General features: G+C 42.5%; 1 protein-coding gene across 1 annotated transcript in view; it reads right to left on the reverse strand.

The window, feature by feature from the left end:
* The window catches only part of pdlim5a (PDZ and LIM domain 5a), a 62,836-nt gene extending 45,221 nt beyond the window's left edge, over positions 1-17,615 (reverse strand). Inside the window, exons 1-3 of the mRNA XM_053421780.1 lie at positions 17,396-17,615; positions 16,708-16,976; positions 2,364-2,515 (exon numbers count right to left, since the gene is read on the reverse strand). Of these exons, the coding sequence (XP_053277755.1) occupies positions 2,364-2,515; positions 16,708-16,806 (251 nt within the window). The 5' untranslated portion in view covers positions 16,807-16,976; positions 17,396-17,615. The remainder of the gene's footprint in view (positions 1-2,363; positions 2,516-16,707; positions 16,977-17,395) is intronic.
* Positions 17,616-19,056: the final 1,441 nt, after the last annotated feature.

The raw sequence follows: 19,056 nt of genomic DNA on the forward strand, positions 1-19,056 counted from the left end.
CTCTTCTTCCCCTCATCCTTTTATTTGGAGAAGGAATAACAACCTGTCTCCTTTTAAAATACACACACACAGACACCATGTGCGTCGTGAACATTTCTCACTGTTATCATTCCTTCTGCTATCTGACCCAGTGACAAACCCAATCAGAAACGACAGACTGAGAGGAGAAACCAAAAGAGACGAGGTTGACGCCAAAGAAAACGAAGGAAAAACAAAGAGACTAGATTGGTTCTTTCCATTGCGCATCTAAACCCATTAAAGTCCAGATGTTGACCCTTGACGTGACACACTCACCGTGCCAATCAGTGCCAAGCAACAAGTAGAAAGAATCTGGAGAAGGCACAGGGGATCACTGTCAACCTTCTGGACCGTAAAGTATCCCAGTAAAGCAGAAGCTGGAGCCAGCTGTCCCCAAAGCGGTGCGTGGTCACACCGCCTTAATAAAATAATACTGCCACTTAATGAAACAAGCCATTCCATGTGTTTCCAATAGAGGATGAGTCAACCCTTGAAGGCCTGACGTCCTGTCACAGGCACAAACGCACCAATACGTGAGCTCTGATGCACTGGCCCTTGGCAGCCGGTCTGGGACCTTGGTGAAGTAATTGGAAACACTAAGCTGGGACAGTCGGAGATCTAACTCTTACTGCTTATTTTCTGTCTTGCAGAGAGTTAGACGATAATACACCCACAGACTAGAAAAACACCGGCCCCCTACCAACACCTCAATAACAGGTTATATCTCATTGGTTTAATCTGTTCAAAAAACGGTTTTTAAAATGGCTGGTTGTGGTTTTACAGGGAAGTTATGAGCTGGATTAGCTCCTGTCTCGGCAAAGTGACTTCCTGAAGACCAACAGATGTTTTCTTTTTCATCTCTTTGACAGGAGCAGGGCAGCTGTCCTGATGCTGAGCTGAGCTGACTGATGTCAATGAAGTGCTACTTTCATAACAACTGGTTCAAAGTGCCAAACCTTAGTTGAAGCACAGAATTCTTGAGGCAATCCATTTATTTCAGGCAGGTTGGGTATATTTGGTCGCATTCAACTTTTCTTTTTATTAATTTTTTGGTAAAACTTTGAAATATCAGGCTTCAATTGCATTTCTTTGTCATACGAGTTTGGTAATGACATCTTAAGAATCATTGATTTTTAAGAATACTGTTTAACAGTGTCAGACATTGTTGAGTTGCCAGAAGTCGTTGCTCCAAAGACATTGGAATGAAGTTGAATGCTGTTTCAGTTCACATCTTTAACATCGCTGTCAACAGAACTCAGTGACCTTCCTCCGTGCGAAACAAACCTTGAGTGTCCATCAGAGTATGAACCCACACAAATAACACAGTTATTCTAAGACCTGTTTCCCTCATCACGAAAGCCCTTTGACCATGGATGTTGTTCACTCAAAGTAAAACAGACACACACACACACACACACACACAGAAATCCACAGCCTGACCTTCAGTTTCTACAAACCTTGTGGCAGGATATGTTCTCTACCACTCGACCAAAAACAAACATCCTCAGTCTGTCATCATTTGGACACAAATTAAAGGACGTGCTCTGTTAGACTCAAATGAGGGGAGGAGTGAAAGGAAGATGAAACGTCACAGAATGTGAACTCCAGATATGGAGACACAATGAACCCAACAGAAAAGCAGACTGAGCCCTTTACTCAGCTCTATTAAAGCTCCATTAGGTTTTACCTCTGTATGCTCTGAACACTGTAAATCTGTGACTCCTTTCCTGATCCTGGATCCAAAAGGACAAGTGCAGGAACCTGGAGTTCCTCACAGTGTTTAAATAAAAACGCACACACCTACAAGTGCTGCCAAAGATCCAGACAATTCATACCACATGCGAACCAATATGAAGCCAGACAAACCTGCACACACACACACACACTGTAACAAAGCTGCTTGTGATAAATCAGCTCTACAACAGGATCCCACCATAACAGGGAGGAGGAGGCCGAGGGGGAAGAGGGGGTGGTCCACATGTGTGATGCTCTCGCTGTGATTCTAGTTATTCCTTTCTCCTCCGGGGACGTGGAGAGCAGAACTAATGGTGCTGATGTTTGTTGGAGCTGAGATTGACTCCTCCAACAACACTGAACATCTGTCTGGAAGCAGGATTTCTGGGGCCGAGCGGCGACGCTTCGACTTTGGGTTTGACGCCGAGATTGATTGTTTGGGAGGTTTTCAAAAGAAGCGCACGGATCCTGCGTTGTCACAGGAGATAAATGGCTACCAGCTCCCATCCACACATTAAATCATTGCAAAGTGAAGCGGTTGGGTTCCCGCTTTGGAAGTACAGCCCTGCACGCACAGACACACACACAGACAGTGTGAGGTCATTGCTTACTTCTTCAGGGTGAGGCTGAGGTTGTCAGCGCTGCTCTTGATCTTGTTCTGGGCCTCCAGGTGGTTCATGCCCTCCGTGGCGATGCCGTCAATGGACAGAACCAAGTCACCGACAGCAATGCTGGCTTTAGCCGCCTTCCCACCAACCGTCAGCTGCAAAACAAACCCACAGACATCATAAATGAGGAGCAGCGACACAGCAGTCAGGATTATTAAGCAGGAGGCTGCGTTGAGGCGATGTGGGACGTGCACTTTCACTCTGTATTTATCACGAGATTTATGGATCCCTTCCTTTCCCAGTATTTGGGTGAAGCTAATGAAAGACTGTGTTCTTTGCCACATGATGGAGGGTCTGTGCATTCCCTGATGTGTGTTTAATGGCCGGAGCCTTCATCTCCCAGTTACTTTTGTTTCTCTTCTTTATGACCTGCTGGGATATTGAGCTCAAAGCTTGTTAGAGGAGGGAGAAATGTTCAGAAAGGTCTCACAACCACTGACTCACAGAAAAAAACCATCACAGCTAGAAGTAGAATCTTTGTGTCCAGTTTTTCCACTTGTTTGTTTTCAATCGATCATGACATGAAAATTAGGTCAAAGAAAAATACTTGACTTTTATCAATATACATGCACTGAAAATGAATCAAAGCGTTTAACAGCCAAACATCCCATTTGAATTGCATGGATGGTTGCATAAACATTGAATATTCAAATATATCTGTAAATCCACTAACTTGGACCTGAAAGCTTAATCCAAATATTGAACTGACATTTGGTAAATTTATACTGGAGGTTTATTCTTTTTTGCGTTAAGCTAATTTCCAGACGCAGGAACAAATAAATATCAATTTAAGTGAAACTAGTCCAATAAAAAGCTATTACAGCCTTATGCTCTGTACAAGATGTTGTTAAAAAGGTGAAAAATAGGTAATGGGGAAACTACATGGTGTAGAGACATACCAGTTTTATTGGCTTTGTGGAAACAACAATTATAAGCCAGACATCCCTCAGTTTGTACACAACACAAAATATGCATACACGCACATGTAAACGCTCCATTTCTCCTGCCTCTGGTTTTCAGTGTCTTCCGTGATGTTTGAGGGATGCTTTAAATATCAGCATCTAAACAAAGTTTAATTGCTGCACTTCCACTCTGGAGGAAGCGGCTTAATGGGAACCAGATCCGAGCAGCAACATGTTGAGCAGCGGAACTGGTATTTAATACAAACCCTGCTGGTCAACATGGCTTCAACATGCACAAACGCTGTATACCATCAATTATGTTCTGTCAGTATGGTTGAATATGTTATTATAATTAAAGGAGGGGGAGCGGCTGTTACATTTTCCACCCGCATACCCGGCGTTGTTGTCCGTTCATCTGTGAGCGATGCAAAACGTATTTTGTAAACAAGCGATGGAGAAGAGTTGCGAGGCAACCGAGCGTTTAACGGCCCCATAAATTGGCTTGACTCCTCACCAAAATAGAATCTAATGAAAAAGTGTTATTATGTGTTCTCTCTGCCCCCCCTTATCTTACACATGTGAGTTATACATTGTCAGTAATGGTGGCAAAAATGGAGAAAAAACTGCCAACAGACAGGAAAACACATGTTTCAGTCTGTGTCAAATAAACCAGAGCTCCTCTTATCAACAGGCTGGACAGGGACACATTTTATAATGTGACACAGTTTTCAGAATCAGAATCAGAAAGTATTTATTGCCAAGTAGGTTTACACCTACAAGGAATTTGCTCTGGTTATTTGTGCATATAATGAACATAGAAACATAAAAACACAATAAATACAACACACATAAGAAAAGTAAAAAGATACAATATATATTTACTCACTATTTACTTCTTATTTACCCACTTTTTCTAATATTTATACAAAGTAACATTTATTTAGACATAAACATATCTAAATAAAAATATATAAAAGATAAAAGATATAAAAACAGTGCAAAACAGTGAACAGTGTCAGATTGCAATCTGACACTGTTCTTTAGTCCTTTTTCCCATGATGCCACATTGTTGTATGTGGGAGCAATGTGAAAGACAATATCTTTTCATAAGCTGCTTTCAGACATGCACTGCATGGGGCTTCATATGAGGGGGTTTCAGGGTGAGAGGGATTCATATGAGAGATATGAGTTTTTCCTGCCAACCCCTTACTAATAACTAAGAATGTCTGAGTGAGAATACAGCAGGATAATGTCTGTAGAATTCACAGCGATCGAGGGTTAGAGGTTGATGAAGGTTCAAACACACGACGGATGCAAAACTAAAGAAAACATAAAGAATAAAAAAAATTTAGAGGAGCCATACAAGGAGAAGACGTAGACAAAGAGGTCAACTTGGAAAGACAACGAGATTCCCCAGTTGTTGGCGGAAAAAGCCGACAAAGTCAATGTGCTGTAAATATAAATGTGTGATTTCTGCACCCGGATCTAAACGTCACATCCTGCCTCCTGCATGTTCCTCCCAGACGCCGCCCCTCACCTGAACACTCTGGACATTTTCCTCTTGTTGTGAACACGCCTGAACCACAATCACATGTCTGGAGTCTGATGTCAGAAAACAGCTTGATCGAGTCTTTATGAGTCTACAGCCGAAATTTCCCAGTACTTGATTTTGTGCGTTTGCTGCATTGTTAATAAATTGGTGTCTAGATACTTGTTAAAACACCTTGCAGCTGCAGTTCAGACCATTCTTGGTAACACACACAAGGACCGAGTGTGTCCAAAGGGGAGTGAGGTCATTTCTTTCTTTTGACAGCACGAAAAAAGGACCACACAGACCACATCGCTGAACGCACACACACACACGCACACACACACACACACACACACAATACATTGATGTTGTTCTTGCCTTGAAGAGGCTCTTACTCCAGCACACATGACTTTAAGAGTAGCTATTGGATTTGGTGGCTCTACAAGAAAACGTGTTTCTGAAGTGATGTGCCGAGGATGAGAGACTAACAAGACATCTTTGTCACATTCCCCTCTGTCTTTTTCCATTGCCACACACACGCACGCACACACACACTCTCACACGCACGCACACACACACTCTCACACACACGCACACACACCCACAGACAGACAGACACAGGCAGGGCTAATAAAAGAGGCTCTGGACCCGGATTAGTGTTAAGGCACTGTGGCCCCAACCTTTTATAGTCATGCTAGCCCAACACACGCAACATCAGTCACCGCGTCTCACAAGCAGCCACACAGGGCAGGAAGAGGAGAGTAATGAGGGACGGACTTGACATTGAGTAAAATTGCATGGACAAAGTGGAAGGCAGAAAGAGTGGGAGAGGAGAAACACAAATTAAGTCCGCTACTGGGTACATTGACTGTGTGGGCTCTTTATTCTGCGGGCTACGTCTGGACTCATTTCCAGGGGTGTGTTCCTGCTAACCACTCTGGCACTGTTCTCAACCAGACTCTCACCACAAAACATTCAATTGTGTGTTTTCCCATAATTAGTGGTCCGTTCCTGCCCCCAAACAAATGCTACCTCTCTCTCCAGATCCACAGAGAAGCACTGCTCTGTTTCCTCCTGCATCAAAGTGAACTGCGTCCACACGGGAGAGTTTAACTGAACCCGAACAAGAGGCCGTGCACCAGACGAAGAGGAAAAACCTTTTATATTTGAGTTGTAAGTATTTAATCTGTCTTCTCCAAATAAGTCTGCCCGAATTGTTTGCGCTGGTTGATCTGTTTCCAAAAGCAAACATTTGTTTTCAATCAGTTTGATTAAAAGAGATGTCAGGGCTCAAAGTAGTCTCAGCTTTCATATCAAAGAGGGCGCAGCAAATCAATTGAGAAAATCTGAAACAGAAATCTGAAATAATCCGTCCATGCGAGAGGCCGAGCGCTCGGTTTCCCAGGGTGTTTGATTTATGGCTTCGTTGCTTCATCCATGACAGAAAACAGCATTTTAAACACTGCACTTAGACATCCACTGGAGACAGTAATACACTGGAGACTAAGACACAGTACAAGTGCACACTCTGGCAGCGACTGAGCACTGCTTCAAAAGTGCACGGACATCGGTTAACACTCGGCCACGACTCATATTAACAAACCAACAACACTAAAGCCCCAAAACCAGAGAAAACTAAAACAGATGAGGAAAGTTAAGGCGCATTTGGGGATTTGGAACGTTTTTTAATTGCAAATAAAACTGAAATGTATTGTAGAAATAAAAGCTCTTAAGATCAATACAAGAGGAATTAGTAAAGACCAAAGCAGTGAACATTGCACTAACATTAATTAGTGCAATGCTTCGTCCCTTCAGAGATGACAACGTTTTGGGGCTGAAAAGAATGATGCTGTCATTTTAAATTTGGAGAAACAAATCTGAAAACTAGAAAGGCATTCGGAGGGTGCATACCTCCTCCGCCTGTAGGCTAATACCCTATCTCCCAATGTTAAAGAAAGTGAATATAAAAATTCCTGGATCCGCCTCTTAAGCAAGTCTGCTCCAAAAGTAAATGAGTTCCTCCTTCGCCCACTGACCTTCCACCAAGTGGCCAAGAACTCAGGTCAGTAGTTTTTGCATAAGTTTGCTAACAGACAGACAAACATTAATGAAAAAACTGTGACACTCATTCGACCCTAAACCTCCACCACGGCCCAACGTTCCCTTTATGAAACCAGCCCCTGAACATACAGGATGTTTTCTTTCAAGATCCATGAATTATTATCTGAGAAATCAAGGAAGATGTTGACCAACCTATAAAGAAAATGAAGGGAAAATAACCAAATTCACACCAAAATTCATTAGGTTCCTTCTTGAATCAAGCTGTAAAATATCTTTGCCTCACTATACTCAATGTTGATGCAAAAGTTAGAGGGTCCTCACTTGTCATCGCTACACATGCAGCGTGTGAAAGCTTCCACAGATGAACTTGACATTAGACTTCCAGCTATGTCACTTGTCAACAAGTATGCTACCTGATTTAAAACCTTTAGAAGGACAAAGAATTTGGTTTTAACGCAGTAATAAAGTTTGGCTGGAGCGCTGCAGAGGCGTCTGGTTTGAACGCACTGACCAAGTGATTTGAATAATGGCTGCTTTCACCACCGGGAGTGACGGAGCTGACAGGCAGATGGTTCATATCACGCTACGTTCTGAGGAGCTGAGAGCAGGAGACGCAATTACTGAGACTGGTCCTGGTAACTCAAACATCCACAAAGCTGCTTCCATATGCTAGAGTTAGCTCATCATTTAGTGTGATCCACCATGACAGGAAATGTCCATGTAACGTGTTACACGTTTGAATCCTGTGAGGGGACAGAAAACTGCAATTAGGAAAAAATGTCCAAGACCTCTAGCATAATATTTTATATATCCATATAAAATTTTTACAAAAAACATATTGTTTATTGACCAGCTCTGCACTTAAAACCAGAAAGGATGTTATAAGGAAATGTGTGCAGGAAAACAGCATGACAACTACAGTGCTCTGATCTCTAAGCAACACAGAGAACAGCAAAATATCAACACAACGTTACGAAGAAGAGAGGAGAAATCGAGAAGTAAGTAGGACCGAATGGAAGATTGATGAAAAAGAGTCGCAAAAAAGGGAAGAAGTTAACAAAGGGAAAGCAGGGGCATACATAACCTCAACCTCTCCATGTAGTAAACTGCCTTTGGTAACATTTAATCTGCTCTTTATTGTCCTGAATGAAGTGAGTCATGCTGAATCATCTTGGAAATGCATGAAACAGTATCTAGTTTATCTGACAGAATCCACTGTTACAAAGGGAACGTCCATGGATTTGATGTAGTCGGCTGATCTCTTGAGGGTTGCAGGGCAAGTTCTTGAAAATTCTGATCAGAAGAAATAACTGGAATTGCAGACACACAAAGTTGAACTTTCTGCTGGTATATCAACACAAAACCCTGACAATGAATTTCACGCTTTGACTGAAAAGCTGAGAGCAGGAGACACAAATATCTCGGACTATGCCAAACATAATACAAACATATATAATAGAGAATGAAGAAGAGATAGAGATCAAGTCCTTTATGAGTCAATACAGTGTTATAGAGCACTGGCCTCTACTCCACAAGCAGCTCTGTCTATAAAGGACTAAACTCTCTACAACAAGCAGCCATAACAAAACAACAAGTAACTGGTTTTAGTGGCTGATCGACATCTGCATACAACATGTTAGCATGAGTGCACGTGTACCCATGTGTGCACACGCCTATGCTGGCACACAAACACAAACACATACTTTCCACCTAATGAAAGCATCTGAAAAACTCTCTTTCCCTAAAGCTATGTGTGCATCAGCATCTAATAATCACCACCTGACTCGTGTGTTAAGCAGACGCTAATGAGAAAAGGCTACACAGGCTTGAGTTCCCACAGATACTGCAGCTCACTGAAGCTACAGCTGCCAAAACCCCACAAAAAACACATTGTGCACATTACACAGAGTTTTGCACACAAGGACGAGGATCTTTAGATCTGCTGGGTTTACAAAGCAGCAGGTCCATTACACATTCGATTCACCTGCTTTAAACCATGAAGTCACGGACAAACAGAGAGGTAACGTCAGCATAGTTCTCAATTGAGGACAATGTGCTGGAAAAGTATTAAATCAAATGGCCTCATCCAATCGGTCTTGATTTCTCTTCTTCTTCCTCGTTTACGCTCGGACATTGTTGTGTTTCTTGGTGCTTTACAGCCATTCTGTGTCTCACAGGTGTTAAAGTATTGAAGCAGGACTATTATTATTATTCCTTTACATGGATACGTAGTGAGAGGTCAGCGTAACAGAGGAAACAGAGCACTACACTGTTCACACAGGACCAGCACAACATCATTTCCTCTAGTAAACTACTGCACTGTGCTGAGCTAGAGGTGAACAAGTCCGCATTCACAGTCAGACTCAATGATGGGATTGTAATGGAGCTGAGAGGCTTGGTATCGGCAGAGCTGGTGAACACACACTCAAGAGTACAGCCGTTAGAACACAGGACTGGAAAGTGAGAGAGGCACTGAGTAACAGAGGGTGTACTTAATCCCCAAATGGTGCTTCTACAGATTACATCATGTTTAACTGAATGGTAACAAAATACAAATATTCTTGTAAATTCTATAGAAACAAAATGTAAATTCTATAATTGTGTATGACGGAGGATGAACACTTGAATATTTTTTTAGGCATAAGTATATAGGGAGTTTCTTCTTTTTATTTTCAATTGTGAATTCAAAATCAGATAATGTGTTTTCATTTATTTTAATGCTAGTGTCAAAAAACAACACCGGATTCATTTAGAATCTGCTGGAGAAACAACCTGTTTTTAAAATGTCTCCAGTATCACAGTAACTCACTGATACCTGCACTGTATCCGATGCTTCACGGCAAAAAAATGAAACAGTCCTTCGCAGTCTTCCCATTTTCATTTCCCAAAATGTCAACTGATATTCTCAGGATCAAACTACCAGGGAAGGAGGACAGCTGTGCACTTTCAACAGCTGTTTTCTTGTGCTTCTTTTTGGCTCCTGACCCGCAGCCCTTTCAGTTTAATTTCTGCTGGTCTTTGTCATCAACCAATATTATAAGGAATAAACACAGCAGCCAGGAGGCCTGTATCCTGAACGGAAAGCAGAGGAGACACGGCACGATTAGCAGCTACTACGGAAAATACATTATAGCTGCATTGAACAATAGAGTATTCAAGTCTCTTCACTGTGAAATCACTGCGGTGCATGTTATGACCGGGCTTTCCTCGTCTGCCAGGGTTATAAAAATGTTCTGGCCTTGACAAATGTTGCTCACTCCACTTATACAGAAAAAAGCATCATTCAAAAAATGTCCTCTATGTCCTCAAATACCCGAGTGAGCTTCTCCGCACATTTAACTGAACTTATCCCGCAAGTCCCTAAATAAAAATCCAGAAAATGAGTGAGACGATATGAGAAATTCAGAAATTTCGGTAAAAAAGCGAGCAAGTGGACGTGTTGATGACCTGTCTAACACCTAATGGACGTAAAAGCAAGAGAAAAAAAACCCTAAAAGAATACAAATATGTCAGGGTGAAAAGAGACAAAGATGTCAACCTGGAAAGACGATAAGATTCAAGAGCTTTTGGCAATAAGGGTCGGCGCCAATGTCGATGTGCTGTAAACAAAAACATTGTGCTTTACGTCACGTCCTGCCTCCTGCTCGATGCAGGCGCCTCGCCGGGTGACTTCCTGTTCCTGTGACCAGGTCCGACTCGAACAATCTCCTTCTGCGTTCTTTATAAATTAAAGGCAAACTCCCCACTCCTCACACATGTCCGAAAACGGCATACGAAATAAATTGTCCAGGTACGTTACATCTTTTCAAGGATTATTACTATGTAACTACTTAAATACTTTCATTTCATTACTATTTCCTGCAGCTAGTTTGACATGAACACGAACATGATCCTCTGAAGCTCAGACATTCAGCTGCTTTAAGCTCATTCCAAATCTTGTGTCTAATCTCATTGAATAAAGTAAATTGTCACTCAACAACTCTGTGACGTGCGTGCCCCCGTCTGAAGAGCTGTCAATGCTCTAACCTGCTAAAAGTATTTAAGGTGTGATTTTCATTTCAGCACGGTTCCTCTATTGGCATGAGTGACACTGATAAGGCTTCTTCAATGGATTAGTCAGTCCATTACCGGTGAGGACAGACATGCCGGGGTGAGGTCACCGGCAGGACACACAATATGGAGGGATCAGAGTATCTCAAAAGAAGTAATCCCTGTCTTTTCTCTCACTTTATCCCCATGTGCTTATAAATAACTGGTAATAATGGAAAAATAGTGGCCATGACAAACAATCCTCAAAAAGCCATAATAACTCAACGCCAAATATTGCAAGGTAACGTAACATCCAGCTAATTTTGAACGCGTAAAAGATTAATTGTTGCGCTGCTGTGAACTCAGAAAGGTCAAGTCTGTTACAATGTCCAAATACAACAAGTCTGATCTGACCAGCAAACACACAAACACACACGCACACACACACACACATGCATGAGCACTGACAGATTGATTTATGGGAGAGGAAATGATAAGTTGCTGATTCTGGCTCTGGGACTATTTCACTAAGATGGACAGATACTCAGAGGGACGCAGGGGACCTGTTTGATTAAGATAGATTAAAGTATTATTAAGTAAAATGGAGGAGCTGTCAACTGGCTCTCGCCCTCACGGTATGAAAGGTTAAGTCACTAAGTTTGGTTTGAGACCCTGGTCGATGAAACAATGTGAGTGCAAGAGAAAGGGGGGTGGGGCAGAAAGCCAGAGAGAAAAGACACTATGTATAGAACTCAGTGGTCTCTGAAATAGACCCATCACCGTGGTCGGTTCTTATCGTCGGCTGTTGAAAAGCATCTCTGGGGAGGCAGGACTCAGAAATCGTTGATGCTTTTCCAGGAACTGCATTCTTCCATGAAAAGGGTTTTAAGGTAGATTAGACGTACATTCATTTTGCTGTGGTCACTGACCTAACTTCATCGACAGTGATTACCAACTTTGCAAAAGCTGTTGTGTAATACTCACAACAAAGTGATGACATTAAGTTGCGTTATTACGGACATAGGGCCGAATGTTTGTATAAACTAAACTATCCAAACAGGTAAAAACAAACATTTGACTTATTAATATACTCTTGCTTAGTACGAGGCAAACAACACCAAAAAAAATAGACCAGATAAAGATTCTTTAGTACTGTCAGAAGTGGGAAAACTAAGATGCAATACACACTCCTGCCAATAGGTTGACCCTATTCTATTGATCAATAGGTTGGGACAATGCACAGGGTAGAAGAACGAAGGCTGCCAACAACAAACCATAATCAGTTATAAACACGCAGTAGCCATTGTATAAATGGCGTTGGATCTGCCACAGTGATACCCTGGAGGCGGGCATGTTATACAGTTATATCGTGCAAACAAGGCATTAAAGGCTCTTCAGGAAGATCTTCCCTTCATCGCAGACTTTGGCCTTTGACACATCGCAGACTTTTAACATGCACAACAAAGCTATGGCAAAATAAAGGAACGGGACAATATCCAGAAAAAACAATATAGGCCCTTTAAAAGCAAGTCAATCAATATCCTGTCATACGTTTTGTCTCCGCCTGCATTGTGTTGGTTGAAGTGAAGTCTGGGAGAATTCATTCTAGACCCTGGAGCTTTTAAAACATAGACACAGATCTGAGGACATGAGTGGGTGTGGTCATGGGAGCTGACCTGTGAGATGATGCATCTATTCTTAGAGTCTTAATGCATCCTCTCCCCTGGGGCTGCCTCCCCTTAGGTTATTTTAGCAGTGCATCCTAAATGGGTTGCCTCCAGAAAAGGTTTAAATATTGATTCACTTCCTGTAAATTGAACAGGGAAAAGCAGGCAGGTATTTTCTGCCTCTGCACATGAGAGGCCTTGTTCTTGAAAACCTTATGATCGGTAGATCAGAATTTACGATAAAAGGTTTCAAGGGGAGTTAACGGTGAGCAGATCTTCCTCTGCAGGTTTTCTCCTAAATCTTTAAACAGAGTGTCCATTAAAAGGGTTGTTTCACTAACAGGGAATTCATTAAAGTTCCCTTGTGCTTACAGAGACAGACTAAAAGGAATCTATCTCAAGTATTCACATTAAACCGAGCAACAGCCAGTGGCCTATTAGTCAAAACCAAACCTCTCACACATAAACCTGTGTGTGAATCAGACAGTTGCTGTTCTGCATACTGCACATCTCCATGTTAATCTGTCGATGGCAATATTTGGAAAGTCCTTTTAACTGTCGGCCAACAATAGGCTAAATATACTTGAGGACAAACCATCTCTTTCACCTTGGCTGCTTTTGTTGAAATATTTGTAACGTCTTCTCTAAAGATCTCCTTTTATGGACAATGTCAAACTGTGGTAAAAACTTTATTGGCATTTTGAGAAACTCACTGAATCTCGTACAAAAGCTGCTGGTCTCCACTTAAAAAAAGAAAAAGAAGGGGAGTGAGCAGAATGTGTATAAACAGCAGTTACTTGGACCAATGATGCCACACAGGTAAGATTTTTCATAGTACAGTGGGTGAAACGGGTGTCGTAAACAAAACACACAACATATTCACACACATGCAGACCTTAGCAACAGCAGCTGTTAGGGTAAGTGTGGTCTGGCAGTGGTGCTGCGTTTTCAAATAACCTCTACTCTGTGGTCGCTTCTCAGAACCAACGCTGTGGTCCGACTGGCAGAGAGCAGCCTGTGTGTGTGTGTGTGTGTGTGTCAGGATATAGGCCCTTTTTCACAGTATCTCGACATTTTGACGCGTCACTGTAGGAAAATCACAGGTGGCGCGGATAACATGGTCGATGACGTTCCAGTGAGACATGACAAGGAGCAGGCGTGAAAAATACCAGGGCCCTGAAACTGAAGCAGCTTAATGGAATTCAGCCATAATTCAACTGACGCCAGTGCTTTTCATTAAATTCCATGTTAACTTATTTGCTGTGAAAAAGGCTGGGGTGGGCAAAACTCAGAAACACTGCCATTCATCACCATTGACTGGATTTAATTGGTTAGGATTAGGGTTTGGTGTAATTCTTGTATCTGGACTGAAAACGATATTGTTCGTGAGCGGTGAGTCATGAGTTGCATAACTTCTAACAGCCAATGAGAGACAGAGAGAAACCAAATAGGAAGGTATGATAAGAATGACAGCGGCAGAGAGACAGATCCAGATGGACGACCTGGTGAGTGACCTCATATGTTTGTGTCAGAGACAGACAGCCTTCAAATCACCACTCGGCTCTGTGTGTAGATTCACTGTATATCAGCCTCACCCTTCACTCATTCATTCATTCACATGCGCCCAGTTGAGGAACATCAGAGAAGTTTCCCTTTAAGGTTTTGTCCCCAAAAGCCTTTGCATGTGTTTAATATTGCAAAGAAGTCTATTTTAACCCAAATGATGGTCTTTTCTTAAACCTGACCAAGTAGTTTTATTGCCTCAATTTGACCAAGTAGTTTTATTGCCTCGAATTAACCAAACTGCAATTGAAAAGTAAAACCAGACAATAAAACCTTCTGGCACAAAAAAAAACCTGACGGCTTCTCCCAACAGTACTAAAATAAATATCTCCTGTCTTACGCCATTTTCACATTTGAATTCAGGACATTGTCTGGAGTTGCCCTTTCACACATAACAGTGATTATCCATGTGGGACACTTACTGGAAAAATTCAGTTTGGCTAAAGGCGCCTGGTTAGAGCCCACAGGACGGAAGGATAGAGACGCCATCAACACGTCCACTCACTCGCTGGGAATTCTCCTGATAACAACCGGCTCGATTTCGAATATCCGAGCATTGGACACTAGACAGTTTTTTTTATTTTACAGTACTTTATTGCCATTCACACATTCATTCATACAGTGCATCTATGGGTAGCACTTTTTCTATGAGAGGCAATTTGTGTGCACACACACGTGATGTGTAGAAGAGTTCAGGGTTGCAGTGCAGGCAGCTTTAAAAAGCTTAAGTTAAATAATGCATCCCCTCAGATTAGGTTTTCCCAAACCAGATGGACTGCTATTCTTAATTTTTTTCAGTTTTACAGTTTTTTTCCCAAAAAGAAAAAAATCTTGTGCATCCAAAAGCTGCAACAGAATCCAGAGCTTGAGAAACAATTCTTATTTTCCTCAGGAGAGACACATTTGAACAGCAATTTGGCGTCGGTGCATCACTGGGCTATCAAATGCACAAATTATGAGAAATGGGGATATTTTCAAAGTTTTCGTTGGATTCCTTAGCAGTTTTTCTTTACACCTTTGAAAATACACAGAACAGACTAGTAAAGAAAACACTGTTACACTGAAATAGAAATACAGGATGATTCTTTTATTTATGTTTCACTTTGATTCGTTTATTGAAATCTCCAGTCATGACCTGACCCTAATTTGGAAACTACGTCATACTACCTGCCCTGATTGTACACTTCACGGTCTTGAGCAGATCTAAATAACTATATCAGAATATCCCTGCCAATGTCCTGAAACCTCAAACCATAGACGTCATTGTGTTACTGCAGCAAAGGTCAGAGTGAGCTGCTGAGACAGTTAGGGTTTATTTGTTGCCAATTTCTGTGGACATATGAAAAGCTCACTGACTAACATCACCAGTTTATTTAAAGGTATTATCTTATTTTCTCAATACAGCAGAAACATTTCCACAAAATATGATTTTCAATACAACGGCGAAATATTTGGGTCGGGTATTTCAGACAGCAAACAGAACCAAAAATTAAATTGTGTTTAACATGATGTTTTGTACAACTCTTATCTCTCAGTTGTCCCAGGTGACTTTGTGTCCATGCCCACACACACACAGACACACACAGACACACACACACACGCACACAAACACACTCAACTGTGGTTAGACTTCACATGGCTCCACTTAGTGGGAAAAGTATCACATCCAAAGCAATAACACAAACATGGCAACCCCAAGCGGCCCCAAGGGGGATTGGCACAGGACCTGGCAAGCCATTCATCATCAGGCTCACGTTGCCATATGTCTGTGCGCTGCCACTTTTTGTGATTTGTGAACATGTGTGTGTGTGTGTGTGTGTGTGTGTGTTTGTAAGAGTGCGTGATAGTGTGTGTGAGAGTGTGTGAAGAGGGGGGTGCATAAGCTTCACTGTATTTCTGTGTGCATACCAGTGAAGCGGCACTGTCCCAGAGGAACGGAATAGGAACTTGACCAAATTTAGAAAAGGATTATCATGTTTCAAGATCTCTCTATAGTTAAAGTAATGAGGGAAACCTACTGTATTCATGTGATATGCTATTTATGAATGAACAGCCAACTGGACAGGCATCGAGGAGGAGAGACTGATAGGAGAAGAAACCAAGGGACCATCAAGTGACTTGTCCGAGCAGAGGGACAGAAGCCTATGTTGGTGTTCCAGGATGTTTTTGTTGCTCTTTCGCTGCAGACACTCAGAGGGAAGGGGAACAGAGACAGAGGGAAGCTTTCCTGAGTGGTAGTTACATGGCAGATGGCAAATAATTAAGTTGGGCGATCTCATGTGTGGTGTTGGGGGTCGAAGCGACAGATCGAGGAAAGATGGAGAGGAGGAATAAAGGTAATGGAATTCAGTTTAAATCATGTTTAATCACCTGGCTTCAGTGGCACGTCATTTTAGAGCTGCCCCGAGGGTGTGTGTGTGTGTGCATGTGTGTGGAGATTAAATAGAGGCATGTACTTTTATTGCTCTGCTGAAAATATTGAAAAGCGAGAGGGTCGGTCAGTGTTGGTCCACGTTTGTGTGTTTTGGTCTTACCCTGGAGATGGTGAGGGGCATGTTGAAGTCCTTCCCTCCCTGCAGCCTGAAGCCCCAGGGGGCGGGGCCTAAAAGAGTCACGCTGTAGTTGTTGCTCATGGTCTCCCCGATAACGTCAAAAGGGTTCGGTGTTGATGTCGCTGGCGAGTGACGGCGCTGATGGCGGGTCAAACACGTCGCACAGATCAGGTGATAATGGGGATGTCGCTGCAGGCTTCTGATGATGGGTATAGGACAGCGTGTCTCACTTTAAGATGCTGATCCAGGATCTGAGGGGAGATGAGAATGAAAGGTACACGTTAGATTTGTGATGGTGAGACAGAGGACGTGAAAAGAAAAAAGGATTTTCAAGAGGGAACATGAGAGATAAAGATGATAACGCAAAGGGAGGAGATGAGAAGCAGCAATGTGGAAAATAAATTAAACATAAAGCATTTATATATTTAATACACCTAAAAATTTAAAAATAAATTAAAAAGACTGTCTGTGCTCTCTTGTTAGTGAAAACATATTCACATGCAAAGTATTAAAATATTTTTTTTCTTACTACACTAGAATAAATTGCAGTTGTTCAGAGCATAAAACATGAACAGATTCCAAAGAAAATTTACACTGAGCTAACAATACCGCAACTGCAGCACATTTCCTATAAATAAGTGCTATTAAAGTTTGAATGGAGAGGCTGTACCTTTTTAGTGGGAGCTCCAGAGCAAGATATTCCTTTAGTGGAAGGTAGACAATGTTATCCCTAGTTTCCCTTGGACCCTTCCCAGCAAACACACCGAGTGTGTATATGTGTGTGAGGGAGGTAGAAACATACAATGCTCTTATATACCAGCTAATGACAGAGGGGAGGGGAAAGGGGGAGGAGGGGAGAGAAGAAGAGGGAGGCGAAAGGAAGAACGGCTGGAGGTTGGGATGGGAGGAGAGAGGGAGGGAAAAGAGGAGGGGGAAATCGCTGGTGGGTGGAGTGAGAGGGACGCAGCAGAGGAGGCGAAATGAGGGAGATGATACGAGGGGTGAGATTAGAGGATGGGAGGAGGCAACACAGGGAGGAGACAGAAAACGGGGGGGGGGGGGGCGAGGGGAGATTACAAGGGTAAAAAAGAGAGTGGGAGCAGAGTAGACGACAAGGGGTGGGAGAGGGGGTGAGGGGCAGAGGAGAGGCGAGGGGATGGTTTATCTTTCATCCAGATATTTTGGGAACATGGACTCAGAGCTGTGGGCTGCTTTAGTTAAGGTGGAACCAGCCGTGACCCGGGCCCACGTCCCGAAGGCTTCAATTAAGAGGTCTCTTCCAAAAGGGTTCTTGGAAGGTGATGGCGACTGTGTATGAACTCAGGGTCACCTTTCATTCATGCACTGAACATTTTCCAGATTTGTTTCTGTAGGGGCTGTATGTGACATTTTCCGGTCCGTTTCCGCCAGCCCACTTGTACAATTAGGGAGTGCTGTAAACAAAAACATGTGCTTTCTGCAAAGGAGTTTAAACGTTATGTCCCGCTGCCTGCATGTTCTCCCCGGACGCCACCTCTCGCCTGAGTGCTCCGGAAATGCTGTTTTCTACTCTATTGTATAGCTCCTGACTAATAACTAACTAACTGTACAGTAAGACTTCAATAAATCTTCCTATTACTACATATCCACTCTGCAAATTAACTCTCGCTCTCTTTCTTTATCTATTTCTTCATTATTTATCTCCACACAGCTCAGGCCCTTCTCCTCATGCAGCATCTCGGCCCTGGCTTTAGTCCACACCCCCTCTCTTCATGCCCAGATAGATCAATACAGACTTTGTTTTTAGACTGATTTAAGTAGTGGCTCAATAAAACACTCATCCTGCTCGTTTCTTGGCTCTGACCCCACACACACACCCAGCCACACAGCCGCGCACACGCTCATACACACAAACACACACAAACACACACATACACACACACACACACACAATAGGCTCCATATTGCCAAGTCACAGCCCTGGCCTATGTTCTCTACAGGGCTACTTAACAGCCTGGTGAGTTCACAGTAAAATACTATTTATTTTGGAAAACCAACAAATATAAATGAGGAGGTTGATAAGAAAAGAGGAAAAGCTAGAGGAAAAGAGGCTGGACAGCGATATGAAGATAGAACAGAGAGAAAAGCAAAGAGAAGATGAAAGACAAGAGGAGGCAGTGAGCAGAGGAACATCCAACCTCTGCACCATGAAATTATTCTAACACCGTTAATAAGTGAACATCATAATGGACATAAAGTATGAGGAGATTAAAACAGGATGGTTTTCATTAACTTGCTAATAAATACTCCCACAGTGTTTCTCTCACACACACACGTTTGTACAGCAATCTT

This window comes from Pleuronectes platessa, chromosome 4 (assembly GCF_947347685.1).
Source record: "Pleuronectes platessa chromosome 4, fPlePla1.1, whole genome shotgun sequence".
In the NCBI taxonomy this organism is placed as follows: domain Eukaryota; kingdom Metazoa; phylum Chordata; class Actinopteri; order Pleuronectiformes; family Pleuronectidae; genus Pleuronectes; species Pleuronectes platessa.